At 36.9% G+C, this 15,174-nt stretch overlaps 1 protein-coding gene across 1 annotated transcript in view; it reads left to right on the top strand.

The window, feature by feature from the left end:
• The window catches only part of dars1 (aspartyl-tRNA synthetase 1), a 38,189-nt gene that overhangs the window by 19,554 nt on the left and 3,461 nt on the right, over positions 1-15,174 (top strand). The window contains exons 7-14 of the mRNA XM_034693915.1: positions 2,211-2,313; positions 4,637-4,717; positions 6,053-6,112; positions 8,165-8,276; positions 11,878-12,012; positions 12,617-12,764; positions 14,158-14,304; positions 14,618-14,660. Of these exons, the coding sequence (XP_034549806.1) occupies positions 2,211-2,313; positions 4,637-4,717; positions 6,053-6,112; positions 8,165-8,276; positions 11,878-12,012; positions 12,617-12,764; positions 14,158-14,304; positions 14,618-14,660 (829 nt within the window). The remainder of the gene's footprint in view (positions 1-2,210; positions 2,314-4,636; positions 4,718-6,052; positions 6,113-8,164; positions 8,277-11,877; positions 12,013-12,616; positions 12,765-14,157; positions 14,305-14,617; positions 14,661-15,174) is intronic.

Genomic DNA, 15,174 nt, shown 5'->3' with positions numbered 1-15,174 from the left:
TTATCTCATTTTAATCCACCATGAGCATTGCACCTTGCAGTAATTAGCTAGTTACAGCTGCAAGGAAAAATTTCCTTTTAACAGGTAGAAACCTCGAGCAGAACCAGACTCATGTTAGACAGCCATCTGCCTTGACAGATTTGGGGTTGGAAAGAGGGATAGAGGAGAATAGGATAGAGAGAGAGCGATGACAGTGATGAGATGATTAGTAGTAGTAGTAGTAGTAGTAGTAGTAGTAGTAGTAGTAGTAGTAGTAGCAGTAGTAGTAGCAGTAGTAGTAGTAGCAGTAGTAGTAGTAGTAGTAGCAGTAGTAGCTGTTGCTGCTAGAGTCCAGCACATCCGTATCAGTTGGAGTCTGGAACGTACACAGCAGCAGGACGTCTATGGCAGCGACTCAGGGGAACCTGCGAGACAATGGAGCTCAGGGACTCCAGAAAAGTCTATGGTTTTTAATTCTCAATGGACCAGGGAGAGTTAAAGTAAGTGATGGGTGGGTTGGGGGGAGGGGGGTGACATAGGATCCTAGTGTCAGTGTGCCAGTTCCCCCAGCAATCTAAGCCTATAGCAACATAACTAAGAGCTGGTCCAATCCTGAGCCAGCTCTAACTATAAGCTTTATCAAAAAGGAAAGTTTTAAGCCTACTCTTAAAAGTAGAGAGGGCGTCTGCCTCCAAAGGAGAGGGGCCTGTTTTATATGTTAACAAGCAGAAGCCACTAATATTTTGATAAACCTTAAATTGCATTAATTTAAAAGCTTAACTTCCATCAAACTCGCAAAACACAGTTTCATGTTCCAATCCTCATTGGTCCCTCAAGTCTTGAACTTTTCTGCCTGAACATGCTAACTCCCCTTTTTATTTTTAAGTTTCTGTATCACAAAGCAATTCTTCCCCTGAGTTTTTACGCCTCCTGCTCCAGGGTTTTATTGTTTTGATTTCCTCCCTGTTAAAGTGTAATGCAATGCAACAGCTAAAATTGCACTAAACATGTGCACTAACAAGAAAGGACAGGAATTACACATGTCATGTTGTTAAACACAAGGTGTTTGCTGTAAGTCACAAAATATGTTGTCTAGAACACAACCTACTATCCAATTATCAGATCTTTATTTTAAATGCACCACTTTCCCAATTATGTTAGCAATACTGTGGTCAAACAGTTTTTGCAACACATTACCATCTTATAACAGAGTCATTACAGATTTTGAAAGAGTTTGCAACATGGTCTTAAATTACATTAGGCAAGTCCAACTGTAGTGTAATTTCCCAAGAAAGGATTGGGTATTGCCATTAGGATCAAACTTAGTGTGCTTAAAGATTCTGTGTTTTTGTCAGTCCTTTTGTTTGCCACAGAAACAAACTGGTCAAAAGTTTGCCTGCAGGATCAGCAACTGTGTTTGAAATTTCAAGTGTTACTTTCATGGACAGAGTATGTATTGATAATTGTCTAATTGTTTTATTGATATTGTCTGTGAAACTTGTATGATAGAATTCCTCAGTTTAAATGTTAGAATATTAGAGCAATTTCCCTCTTATGTTACAAAAAACAGCTTCTGGACATTTCAGCAACGTTGCAAATTAACAGGTAACTTAGCTAGTCATGGAATGAAACTAGAAAAAATGAAAGGCTTTGGCATTATCATAATTTCAGTCATCTAACTAAATACTGAACCAACTGATTAATTTCTGGACACTTGCTAATGCATTCATATTCAAATAAGATGCTTGATATTAGCAACAGAGGCGTTTTCTGTTGTTTAACTGGGAAGCTGGGTAGGCTTGTCATTACGGATATAGCGTGTAGTGTTGTTTTTGCGACTTCAGAATTGGGGCTTGTAAAGTTAACTTTTGAAATATCTGCTGTGTTATTCCCTTCAAAACTCAACTGAAGAATTTCCTCCTGCTGCAGACTGCTTTAGACTATTTCATGTTGGTGGTATCCAGGCTTCTATGTTGATTAGCTCTTACTCGTGTAATGTTTAGTGAATCAGATAGTGTTATGGGCAAGACATTAGGTAAGGCAGAGAGGTGAGCGATTGACTCGTGTAGACTGATATAGATGATGGTTCCAATAAAAGTGTTTCTTTTTTCATGCTCACTCCCAAAATAATCTACCCTTATCCAAATCTAGCCTGTGTCTTTTGTATCAAACGTGATGAAAATGCTTCGTATTTGTTTTTTTAATACTCCTTTTGTTTCCCTCTCCACTAGCATCAACAAGGAGAGCATTGTCGATGTTGAAGCATTGGTGAAGAAAGTGGAGCAGAAGATCGAGAGTTGCTCCCAGCAGGATGTGGAGCTTCACATTGAGAGGGTGTGTATACTTTTTACTGCGGTTTTGGGGGTGTTATTTTCCAAATCCAAAACAAAAAAACATTGTAGATATTTTATAGTTTGGGGGCTTTAAGTAGAGTTGTATGAGATACTTAACAAATAGTATTTTACTGTTTGGAGAAGACACCCAGGACCTACACAGAAGCTAATCTACAGTATATACTACTGCTGTACATGGGATTCAGAAACATTTATCAGTCTGATGACTTTACTCTTCATCTCTTTAAAATTACTCTAAACATGAGCATAGGGAGGTGAGAAGAAAGTCTTTAACCATCATTGTGCAACAAATGTACATGAAAGAACGAGTACATTAATAATTCATAGTGAAAAGGTAAAAAGTAAAACTGAAAGCATTATGCCGACTAAATCAATATTACTACACACTGTCCACAAACATCCTTTCTTAAAAAAAATCCAGAAAACATCCCAACTGGCAAGGAAACTATGTGGCAGTTCGGGTAGAGTACCTCGCTTTCCCACTAACCCTATATAAAACATGGATGTAGTTTCGAGGACGTCACCCATTGGTCTCTGATGCAGAGCTTTGAATGCTGTGGATGGCAGTCCCCATATTGTAAATGGTGACTTTGCTTGACATAACAAGAAGCAAAGAGATGGGGTTGAGGGTGAACTACACTAAGGTACAAAACACACAATTGAGCTTAAGTTGTCATTTGTATTAAAGTAAACAAATCATGTCCAAATGTTTTTTTAGATACAAGAGTTCACAAGAGCATCCCTCTACCCAGGGCGTGGTACTTCATCAAATTTCAATAGTGACATAACTGGCCATTTTGTACATACAATTCTAGCTCAGCTAAACATAAGCAAATCTTCACAAGTCCACATCTGAACACACCCATCTTTTCACAAATTTCAAAAAACACAAGGCCACCTACTGGCAACAAATAGTCACTGCTTTCTCATAACCACTGGCCTGCACTCACATTGCTCTCTAGGCCAAACCAGGTCTGAGCACAGTAAGGCCCAGCTCTTGACTGTGCATACTGGATGTATCACCCCATAGTAATACACACACATGGCTTTGATCCGTGACGGACTATTCCTCTGTGACTGCTTCCTTTGTTTTTTACCTTTAATGTTGTTGGTTTGAGAGTCTTCGTTAGTACGTCCCATTTATTTGAGTGTTGATTATCTTTCGCATTGCTTCCTGTTGACTCACTTATCAATGCAATTTTGTATTAGTATGTTTCACTGTGCTTAACCACAGTTAACCACACCAGAGAGAGAGAGAGAGAGAGAGAGAGAGAGAGAGAGAGAGAGAGAGAGAGAGAGAGAGAGAGAGAGAGAGAGAGAGAGAGAGAGAGAGAGAGAGAGAGAGAGAGCGAGAGAGAGAGAGGGAGAGAGAGAGAGAGAGAGAGAGGGAGAGAGAGAGAGAGAGAGAGAGAGACTACCTACTTTCTCTTAATTACCTTCCCTAGTTCTCTAGACACTGAAATGCCTCTCAACATTATGGACGAAGGCTGTTTTCAAAACGGCCTGCTACATACTACCTACTAATGTATTAGGCACTAGGTACTGCCTACTACATACTGTGTTTGAATTTCGTCTGTAGTATGGCTGTTCTGTTCGATCTGTGTTGCAGTACGCTGGGCCAGACGTCACTGGATTTCAGGTTTCCGAATGCGGAAGTAAACAACGGCGAAGCTGATAGAGAAACTGCTTATTCAGCATCACTAATTTTCACAGCACCTAAAACGGAGTTCCCCCCCATCAAAAAAAGAAGACAAAGGAAAAAGCGGAAGGAGCGATGTACATTATGGGAAACAGTACGCGAGGCAGACTGGTCAGATGCATACTGTGAAATTTTCCAGAATCAGTAGACATCTGGGGAGTTTTGGCATACTGCAGATTTTGCTCTTGTTCACATACTACATACTACATACTGAATTTTGGCCAAATCAGTACGTACTGCTAGTATAGTAGACGGTTTTGAAAACAGCCATAGTCTTCTCCCCAGTCAATTTGAGATTTTCCTTTAACCTCTGTCATAACTTTTTTTAGACACCAAGTGTCATATCATCCATGTAGGCCTGAAATGTTAGGGAGGAGCAGTCCATCCTGCTGTCTCTCCTCACCCACCACTCACTTTGAAGCTCCAATAATTACAATGAATAATGGAATAGATGAAGTCAAAACACATAAAGCTGTGAACACTTTTTTGATTTGACTTTAAATCTTTCCATGACTCCTGTTACTTTCCGTTGTCAGAATGAATGGAAAACATCTATCACTTGTCACTGTCCGAATTGTAATGAATTGTTTCTTCCTCCTCACAGATTTTTGTCATCAGCCAGGCAGAGGCTCGTCTCCCTCTTCAACTGGAGGACGCTGTGAGGCCTGATGGAGAGGGGGAGGAGGTAAGGATGATTTAAGGGATGGGTGCGAGGATAAAAGTCAACCACTACAACAGAATTCATTTTTGTTTTATAGAGTAAAACAAAAAGGGAAAAACACATACCTATAAATTGTAAAAAATAAGAAAAACCGATAATTATACAGTGGTCTCTTAATTTTTTACAGAGCTGAATGATTGTACAAAAGTTTTGAGAATGACCCAAATATTCATTTTCATTTTCATTAATTAAGTCTGCTGCCCCAGTTTGTATAAAGGAAATTTACATATACTCAAGAATGTTATGAAAAGTGATCAGATGGATTGCAGTGAGTTGTGAAGTCCCCTTTTGCCATGAAAATGAACTTAATTCCCAAAAAATCAATTTCCACTGCATTTCAGTCAAAGGTGAGTGGGTTTACCAGGACAAGGCTGAAGATCACTTGGTCATGCTAATTGAGTTAAACCGGAAGCTTTAAAGGAGGATGGTGCTTGAAATTATTGTTCTCTTTCTGTTAACCATGGTTACCTGCAAGGTAACACGTGCAGTCATCATTGCTGTGCACCTAAAGGTCTTCACAGGCAGAGATATTGCTGCTAGTACGGAGTCTCTGTTGACTGAGACAAACGGTGCCAGCTGTTTTATAAAAGTGTTCCCTTCTGCAGTTTTTCTTTTTTTCGATATTTTCCCTTCTAGTTATTTTTAGCGGCGTCTTTTCCTCTGCACCTGATTGTAACACAGTGCTGCTACTATATCAGTGTAATGCTGTACTTGCAATAAAAAAAATAAAAAAATAATAATAATAACTCTTTATTTATATAGCACTTTTTAATACAGGTTAGTGGGCAATAAAAACAAGAAGTGCAAAGCAGAATGGAGTGATAAAAAATAAAATGAAATATAAACTAAGAAGCATGCAAGCTTATAAAACAGACCCTTAAAAAACAGAGTTCAAATAGATAAAATCAGACAATAAAAGCTTTTCTGTAAAAATGTGTCTTGAGTAACGACATAAAATAATTCTGCATATCTGATCTCGTCTGCCAGGCTGTTCCAGATTGTAGGAGCCCTTTATAACATTCACCAAGTGATATCCTTAAAAATATCTTTATGAATTGAACATATTTTTTGAAATGCTGAGATTTTCCCTCTGGTTTTGGTGTGTGTGGTTTTTTTTTTTCCCCCTAATGTACTTGTGAGTTTGTCAGGCTGGCCTGATGGGTGGTGAAAAAGTTCTAATTTATCAATGAACCATCACTAAAACAAACAGTCATTCAAAGGAAAATAGAGTATTAGCAGAATATTCTTGAATAACTGGAGAGTGTTTGCTAATATGAATGTTTTTTTGTTCACCCTCAGGAAGGCAGAGCCACAGTCAACCAGGACACTAAGCTGGACAACAGGGTGATTGATCTCAGGGTAAGTTTCTTCATGAACTAAGGACATTAATTAATCGGTCTTATTATAATGCATATTACATTGTATTATATAATTATCTTTGTTATATTATATTATGTTATATGAAATTATTATTGGTTAATACAACTCACGGTCATATTACATACCCATATTTATTTTATTTATTTATTTATTTATTGCTTAATCTATCATTACCAAACCGTATTCGCACCATGTCAACCTGTCACTACTGACACATTTTTAATACTGCCTGTAACTACTGCTATTTAATCTAAATTCCATTGGTAACATTGTATATATCTAGATTGTATTCTATCTTTATTTATCTATTTTTATTTTACTAATTGAAATTTCTTCTTGATTGTACTTATGTCTGGGTTGCTGTAACAACTGAATAATCAATAAAGTAATATCTTATGTTATATATGATCTTCAAGGTCTGCCCTCTCACAGTGGAGGCATGAGTAGTTTTGTGGTTGGATTGCATTTTTTTGTTTGTTACAATTTTGATGTCGCACCTGTTTAAGGTTGCAATACAATAACAACAACAATGGCAAAGTTAAGATAATCTCTAAAATTTTATCCTCTGATAAAGTAAACAAAACAAAAATCACAAATTCTTATAAGGGGAAATATTTTGTATTTAATACAGTTGAAAGCAGATAATGTCTGTATTGAATATGTGATTCAAAGTGGTCCATCTAAGGCTAAAAAAGCTAAAAAAAAAAAAAAGTCTGTGCACATTTTTCACTGCGCCACTGATTTTGTAAATGTACTTATTTATTTGTGTATATACGTTGTAAGATATGTTGGTTTTTACTTCTTTAACTTTAATTTTAATTGCTAATAAGTTTTTAATAATTGCTATTTTATAGGCTACTGTTTGCTTTATACTGTTTTGCACTGTCTACTTTGCTGCTGTAACACTTAAATTCCCCCATTGTAAGACGGATGAAGGATATCTTATCTTATCTTAAAATCAAGTCTCTGATTTGAGGGTGACTGTTAAGTTTAACATCCTGCATGAGAGATGTCAAAATCTATGCAAGCAGCTATAGAGACTAAACCACCAAGTGTATTCTTTTGATCTGCTACTCTCACCTTTGAGATAGCAGACAGGAAGGCACCTACGCATTGCCAGAGCTGTGAAGAAAAAAAAGAGCGGGTCATCCCATATAATTACTCAATGCCACAAAATAAGTTTATTGAATCAATTTTCAACCCACTTATATTTGTGGATTTTACACACTGATAGGCTGGTGGGCACTGGCGACAGGTGTGGTGTGCTGTAAAGTAAGAGTTGATCATTTAATTTTTGCTCATCAGTTCTCTGGAGATCAATTTAAACCAACATTTTTATTTATTTATAACTACCTTTGCTCCTTGCTCAACTGTAACAGAGTGACACTTCAATAACAATTCTGCCTCTGTACCTTACATACAAAGCAACAAATACTGGGTAACATTCTGGCCTTGAACAGGATGTGCAAAAGAGGCTGTCTGCTAGAGACATGCTTTTAAGTTCTTTCTAGTTTTTGCATTTTGATCTGATAGGTCAGGTACACCAACTATACGGCAGAACCTAGTGCATGAGACAAACACAGACGCCATAGAAGCTCTGCGGCTACCATGATCGATCTGGTGCACTGCATTTTACACATTTTGGTTGAAGTGTTATGAAAATGGAAGTTTTATTTTTTTTCTCCACTCTTTTTGTCTTGAAAATGTTTCTAATAAGAATGGACAGAAGAGTCTTCGCCACACAGCCTTAAAGCATTGTCCGCAGATTAATAGGCTTACAAGTATTTAAACATTCAATCTTTTAGAATCTGCAAACTATTTGTCAGCCAAGACTGTATCATAACTGACATCTAAAGCCAGTGAAGCTTGTTTTTAGGAATCCTGTAGTCATTTCAGATGAGTCAGTTCAGGTTGTTTTAACCTTTATGTTGATATGAACTCCATGAAAAGAAAATACCACTCTTGTTTTAAATGATCTGTTTGATGCCGCTTAATGTTTGGCTGATGGTTTGTGTGCTTATCTCCCACAAGACTACCACCAGCCAGGCCATCTTTCGCCTGCAGTCTGGAGTGTGCCAGCTCTTCAGAGACACCCTCTCCAATAAGGGCTTTGTGGAGATCCAGACCCCTAAAATCATATCAGGTACAGAGACTCTTTTCCGCATTGCTCCAGAGAATAGTAAGACTCATGTATGTTATGCAGAAGTAACGAGTTATTTCAAGATTCATACTTGTTTCCATATCAGCCCCCGCATGTGTCCTGTTAGTCATTGTGTGACAGTTGCAAGGGCTACACCCTGTCTGGGTTTTCTACTCAATCAAATCAGGAACAAAACATGAAATTTAGTTGAAGCTAACGAAACTGTTATGGTGAGTAATAAAAAGCCAAACGCCTTTCTTTCACACAACAGACAACTCCATTTAGCTTGCTTCCAAAGAACCACTAAAAGATGGACTCATTTGAAGCCCATAAGAATTACCATTGAGCAAATAATCTTAAGTGTAAGTAGTACATCAAATTATGGAAACAGGATCCGCTTTACAATTTTTAGTCCATTTTCAGTCCATTTTCAGTCCAAATAGACGAGGGGTCAGTACGTTTTAAAACGTAAACACAAATCTCTATGTTTTTGGCCTCCTGCATGCCTCAGTTTTGAAATGAACTCTTGTGAAACCTGTTACGATCTTCCTCTTTTCTGATAAACCAATAACAGGCATAGCCTGCTTGGCGGTTCAACATTCAAAACTGCCACTTCTTATATTTTGATGGCACTTGTATATCAACACTGTCGTTTTTTTTTGCGAAAACCACATCTTCCTTCCTGCCAACACCCTTAACTCGTACAAACAGTTTGTGCTGTGTGAATCTCCACCCTTCTGACGACGATGTGAGAATGAGATAATGCCCTTTGCCTTCTGTTTAAAATAGGGAACCACAGATGGGTTATGTAAGTCTTGCCCATCTTATATAATGTTAGGCGTCATTTGTTTTTGAAAATGTACTTGACAACTGTTGTTGTTCTGATCAATGATTAGATGAATGTTTAAAAGCAAATACATTAACAGACTTTTGGTGTTCACCAATTTGTAGTCAGAAGGTCTAGGGCAGAGTTATGTTGGTCAGGTAGCTGTTATATTAAACTTTATTTAGGTGGCGTGTCCACTGCTTCCGTTTTATGTGCTGGGAGCGCCCATAACCTCAGTTTTAGAGCACTTATCACCAGCGTTTATTGTTACTAGGTAACAGAAGTAGTCACTTCCGCGGCCCGTTAGGCCTTTAAAATGCTCTGTATGCTTCATACATGCTTTCATTCAATGGCATTTTAACATGAAACTTTAAAAAATATTGACAGAAATCGTGTAAGAGCATCAGCAGCAGCTCTAAATCAGGAAATGATATCTCGACAAAACGAATGTGATGACTTTTCTCCTCCACACGGACCTCTGCCGTGATAGCAGAAGTCCCATCCCTTCTTGATTCTGATTGGTCGGTGATCAAGAAGTGACATTGATGAGCGCGGCGGTGTTCCAAAAGTTGAACTATTTTCAACTGAGAGCGCTCGAAGCAATGCGACAAAAATCAGCTGACGCTGAGAATGTTTTTGCGCTGAGCGCTGAAAATGCTGAATCACATTAAAGTTTGAATAGAAAACCAGCGTTGCCTGTGCCAAAATTGCCGGCAGTGGACACACCCCCTAAGCTGCTGATCTAGTGTTCCATCTGAAACATCTGCTGAACTATTATATGGTCCCAATTTGTCAAATTACATGTCATAGAAAGTGGTCACATTGTTAGCTGTCTTTGTCAAAAATGTGTATATGCACTTTGCAGCATTAGTAAAATCAATCAATCTTTATTTTCATAGCGTCTCCTCATACCAAATGTTATCTCAAGACACTTTAAATACCAAACCATGGCCTGTTGCACCCTCTCTGTATATGTTGAGTGTTTTATTAAGGGTGAAAAGTCCACACTCAGCCATTTGTTGAAACTAGCTTGTTTGTAACTTAAGTTGTCAAAAGCTCTGTTAATATGGAGCACAATATTCCATTTAAAATCAAGATGCTCTATATAAACACCTCAATCAGGATAAACAGGCCCAAATCAAATATCTCATTAGGTTGCAGAGGGGTAGTACAATATAAAATGTCCCATATAAACAGTGCTTCTGGTTGTCTGCCGGCTGGGTTCTTTCTGGGCATGCCTAACTTCGAGATGTACATACTTAGTGACGTACAATTCTTCTCTTGTTACAGCTTCAGAGTTACACTTGACGATGGTAGAGTTTTATTTAGTAGAAGAAATCAAAGATCTTAACATAATCCATTCATCTTAACTAGATAGAGAGAAAAATCCAAACTAAATATTGTCACGGAAATGAAGCTTCCCCTCTGTTTGGTCAACCAATAACAATCTTTTTTTAAAAAAGGGGTGTTTGTTTACGTTCTAGCTCCCATGTCTGATAGCAGTTATACAGGCTAAAGGCTAACCGCTCAAAATAACTGCTGTGAACTTCTTTAAATCAAATAACAGCCATACAAAGGCATGACAATGCATTATGACAAAATGAATTAATATATGGTGTTAAATTACAACAGTGACATCTAGTGGTAAAATCTTCAATCACAGCCTATGTGAACATATCTGTAATCTATCATTGTGCAGATTAAATCATCTTCGCTCATTGACAAAAAAACACACAAAACAGCTGATAAAACCCTCTGCTTCTCCTCCTCCAAATCATCTCATCTCTCAAAACAATGCACTGTGACAACTGGCATTTTATGGAGGACTTTACACGCTAGGCCTGAGTTTCAAGTAAAGCAGTCACTAAAACATTAGGAGGTAAACCCTGTCCTTAATTAGAAATTACATTCATATTATGCTATGTTTGAACTCAAGCATAGCTGGTTCAACCCAGTGTAGGTCTAAACCTTACTCTTTGTTGTATTATTTTCAAAGACTGAACATCAAGATTAGATCAGATTAAATCTCGTTTTAATCCACCATGAGCAAAGCACTTTGCAGGATTTAGCAAGCTACAGTGTCAGTGAAAACTTTTTTTAACAGGTAGTAATAATAATAACAATAATAACAATAATAATAACTTTATTTGTATAGCTCCTTTAAAAACATATGTTTTCGGTGCTTCGATAAGCAAAGCTTGGCAGGATTCGGAAAACAAAATAAACCATTGATAGACAGAACAGTGTAGGAATGCTAAAAAAAAAGAATAAATGCAAATTAAACAGAATAAAGTGGTGAGACAGTAAACCAATAAATCATTGTTAAAGAGGTTTTTCAAAAAAAGACATGAATAAAACAAATAAAAATAGGTAAGTAAATAGAAGCATTAAAGGAGAATAAAAAGGTTTTAAGAGGGAGATGACATCACATTGGAGAAAAAAGAAAATTGTAAACCATAGGTTAGGAACATTAAAATAAAAATAAATAATGAAACATTAAATGATCAAATAAATGTATCAAATAAAATTAAAACGATTAGTTAGTTGGATGAAAACTGAAAATAATAAATACAAATAAAAAGCGGTTAAAAAGCAGTTAAAAGGATGAAGTCACATTAAAGCAATTCTGTAAAAATGGGTCTTAAAAGAGGTTTAAAAGACGTCATAGACTTGAGGGGCTCTGATGGAGAGAGCAATTCCCTTTTAGATTTGAGTCTCAACTTCGGATCGACCAAAAATCCCTAACAAATGACTAAAGTAGTTTTTGTATCCTTCCAGCTGCCAGTGAAGGTGGAGCAAACGTCTTCACTGTGTCTTACTTCAAAACCAGCGCCTACCTGGCCCAGTCTCCCCAGCTCTACAAGCAAATGTGCATCTGTGCCGATTTTGACAAGGTCTACTGTGTTGGCCCAGGTAAGTCTGCATGGTCCTCTAACTTCACACATTTCCCTTTTTGATAAGAAACAGTGAAAAAAGGGAGAAAAGGGGTGTCTTAAGAACTGTAAAATATATTTTGTTGAACTTTAATTAATGTCCCCTGTTGATTTCCAATGTTGTCAGAGCTGCAATAAAAGCTTTGTTTTTATGTGACACAATAGGATTTCTTAAAACATTCTGAAGACCCTTGAACATTGAGTAATATAGTAATTGTAAAAATGTTGACTAATTTAGTCTCATTTATAGAACAGTGCATAGATTTCAGACGTTATATCCACAGAAATCCTGCATATGGGTTAAACCTCTTATTTTGCCTTTTACTCCCCTGCGTTAGAGCATCAAAATTCAATATAAAGCACCTCTTGAAAGTTGGTCTTCTGGTTACTCAGCCTTTCCTGATTACATCCACTTTATTTTAACACACAATAAAAATGTATCAAAGACGGATACACTTTGTGGCTAGATTGTAGGCACACTGACCCTTTTCACAGAAAGATGGGTTCAATTAAACAGGCTATATTTTCTTGTTTTGCTTATTTTTTTCAGTCCTTGAAATTACATTAAATCTGTGTGTTTCCAGTTTTCAGGGCTGAAGACTCCAACACCCACCGTCACTTGACTGAGTTTGTGGGTCTTGATATTGAAATGGCTTTCAACTACCATTACCATGAAGTAATTGACTCAATCACTGACACAATGGTGCAGATCTTCAAGGGCTTGAGAGACAAGTAAGATGTGGATTTATGCACTTAACCTCAAAGGAATAGGTTGGCATTTCTGTTCTCATGTTTTTTAAAGCTCTTTTTCTTTTACTTAAAGCTTCTGAGAACATGACTTGGATTATTTAGAATTTATATAGAATATCAAACTTGAATGTGTAATTAAGCATCAATAAAAATCTGAGTGAAAATTGTGAAAAAACAATGTTCCAGCTAAGAGCATTTCTCAGGGCTGTTTGGGCATGGCAGCTAACTTTTTGAGTGACACGTCAATCAGCACAACACGGAGCAGCACAGAGTGTTCAAAGCCCACATGTTTAAGCCGTTTGACTCCCAATCTGAAGACCCAAAAACTCCAGCATCTGAAAATGATTAATTTCAAACAGTTTCTGAGTGCTGAGTTACAAAATACTTATCATTCATTAATTTATTACTACATAGTCTCCATGTTCAGGGCATAAGAGAACATGTGATGCACAGAGCAGCTGAGGCCGAATCCACTGGAGTTAGGAAAATAGAAGACTGACAACAAGTTGTCATCTTCACCGGTGGATGTGTAGCCAGAGACAGCACACACAACCACAGTGACAAAGAGCAGGTAGAAAGCTGTACAGACAGATTACAGGCAGTACGTGATTAGGGAACAGGCTAATTGCAGAGGTGGCGAAGAGAGAAGTTCGGTCAGACTTGAGGAGATGGACTGCGCAGGAGCAGTCGTTTTTTTTATCATGTGTGGGCGTTACTTAGTGTTTTATTTGGGCCCACTTTAATCTAGGGTCAGAACGTTATCAAAAATTTTAACAGATAATATTTCAAGAATGGAATTAAGTTCAATTCTAATATTGTCAGATATACAGTAAATGTCAAAAGTTTGGACACACCTTCTCATTCAATGATTTTTATTTATTTTAATTATTTCCAACATTGTAGATTAATACTGAAGGCATCAAAACTATGAAAGAACACATATGGAGTTATTTAATTAACAAAAAAGTGTGTTTTATATTTTAGATTCTTGAAAGTAGCCCACTTTTGCCTTGATGGCAGTTTTGTACACTTTTGGCATTCTCTCACATTTCATTGAATGTCCAAACTTTTGGTTGGTGCTTAAAATTATTTATAAAGATGACTATAAATATCATAGTTAGAAAGTTTTTGTTGATTTGGGTTACCAGAGGCTTTAAGGTAATGATTGTGCCAAATTGTGCTGCCTTCACTACCTTTTGTTGCTTGAATGTGTTTTAGAACTCTACAAGTCTATAACAAAAATCACCAGTGATAAATTAACTAAACTGGGAAACTTAGTTTGGCGTTTTAGTTCTGGTTTGAAGATATTAGTTTTCATGTGTTTGTTTGTTTGTTTGTTTGTTTGTTTACCCCTGTGCATACACATGTCCATCAGCTTTCAGACAGAGATCCAGATGGTGAACAAGCAGTTTCCAAGTGAGTCCTTCAAATTCCTGGAGCCCACTCTCAGATTGGAGTACACTGAGGGCTTGGCCATGCTTCGGGAGGCTGGGATCCAGATGGGTGACGAGGAGGACCTCAGGTTGGAATCCATCACAAACTGTCTTTCACACCAGCTTCATTTTGTCAGATTTATTATGCCAAAAATATAGATACATTTTGACAAGGGTGTAAAAAAATAAAGTGGACATGTTACTTCAAATACAAAAAACGCATGGAATACATTTGATTTATTTAATTGCAAAGTTTATTCATACAGCTCTAACACAAGTACAAGGTGAAAAAAAACATAAATAACCAGCATTTCTGATTCTGATTCAATATATAGTACAGATTAACAATGTGGATCTTTAAGATGGAATTATCTGTTTTATCTAATACCTCTTTCCTTGTAGTACACCCAATGAAAAGCTGCTTGGCCGTCTTGTCAAGGAAAAGGTATGATCATCATCATGTCAAATGTATTAAAAAAAAAACGCATATGTTGCATGATTTTTCTCTGACTACAAAAATATGTTAGCATGTGAAAATAAAATCACATTTGGAATACATTATGTGAAGAAGATATTCAATGATTATCTTGCACCTTCCAGCTCAAGTATACAGCTCTCCATTGCAGCTTTTATATTTTTTTTGACATATTTTGTTTTCATATGTCGATGTTGTGTTCTGTGTTTTCATCTCGTTTTGCCTAAAAATCCTTGAAAGTAGTAGAAGTGCTGTTTTTCTGATAGATATTTTTTTCTTCTCTGATTCTGTGATTATTGTTTTTGCATCAAAGGCTGATTCTGAAAGATTAATTGCAACAGATTGGTGCTAAGGATGGCAATTTTAAGTATTCTCTGTGATTGATCTTTGGAAATATTAATGATCAATTATTGATTAATCATTGAAAGAAACGTAGACATTTTCCATGTCAAAATCAATGCCAAATGCATTTTTTCCCCTAGAT

Source organism: Notolabrus celidotus, chromosome 10 (genome assembly GCF_009762535.1).
Source record: "Notolabrus celidotus isolate fNotCel1 chromosome 10, fNotCel1.pri, whole genome shotgun sequence".
NCBI classification, from domain to species: domain Eukaryota; kingdom Metazoa; phylum Chordata; class Actinopteri; order Labriformes; family Labridae; genus Notolabrus; species Notolabrus celidotus.
Note: the sequence above shows the minus strand (reverse complement) of the source record. Positions and strands in the feature narration are given on the sequence as shown.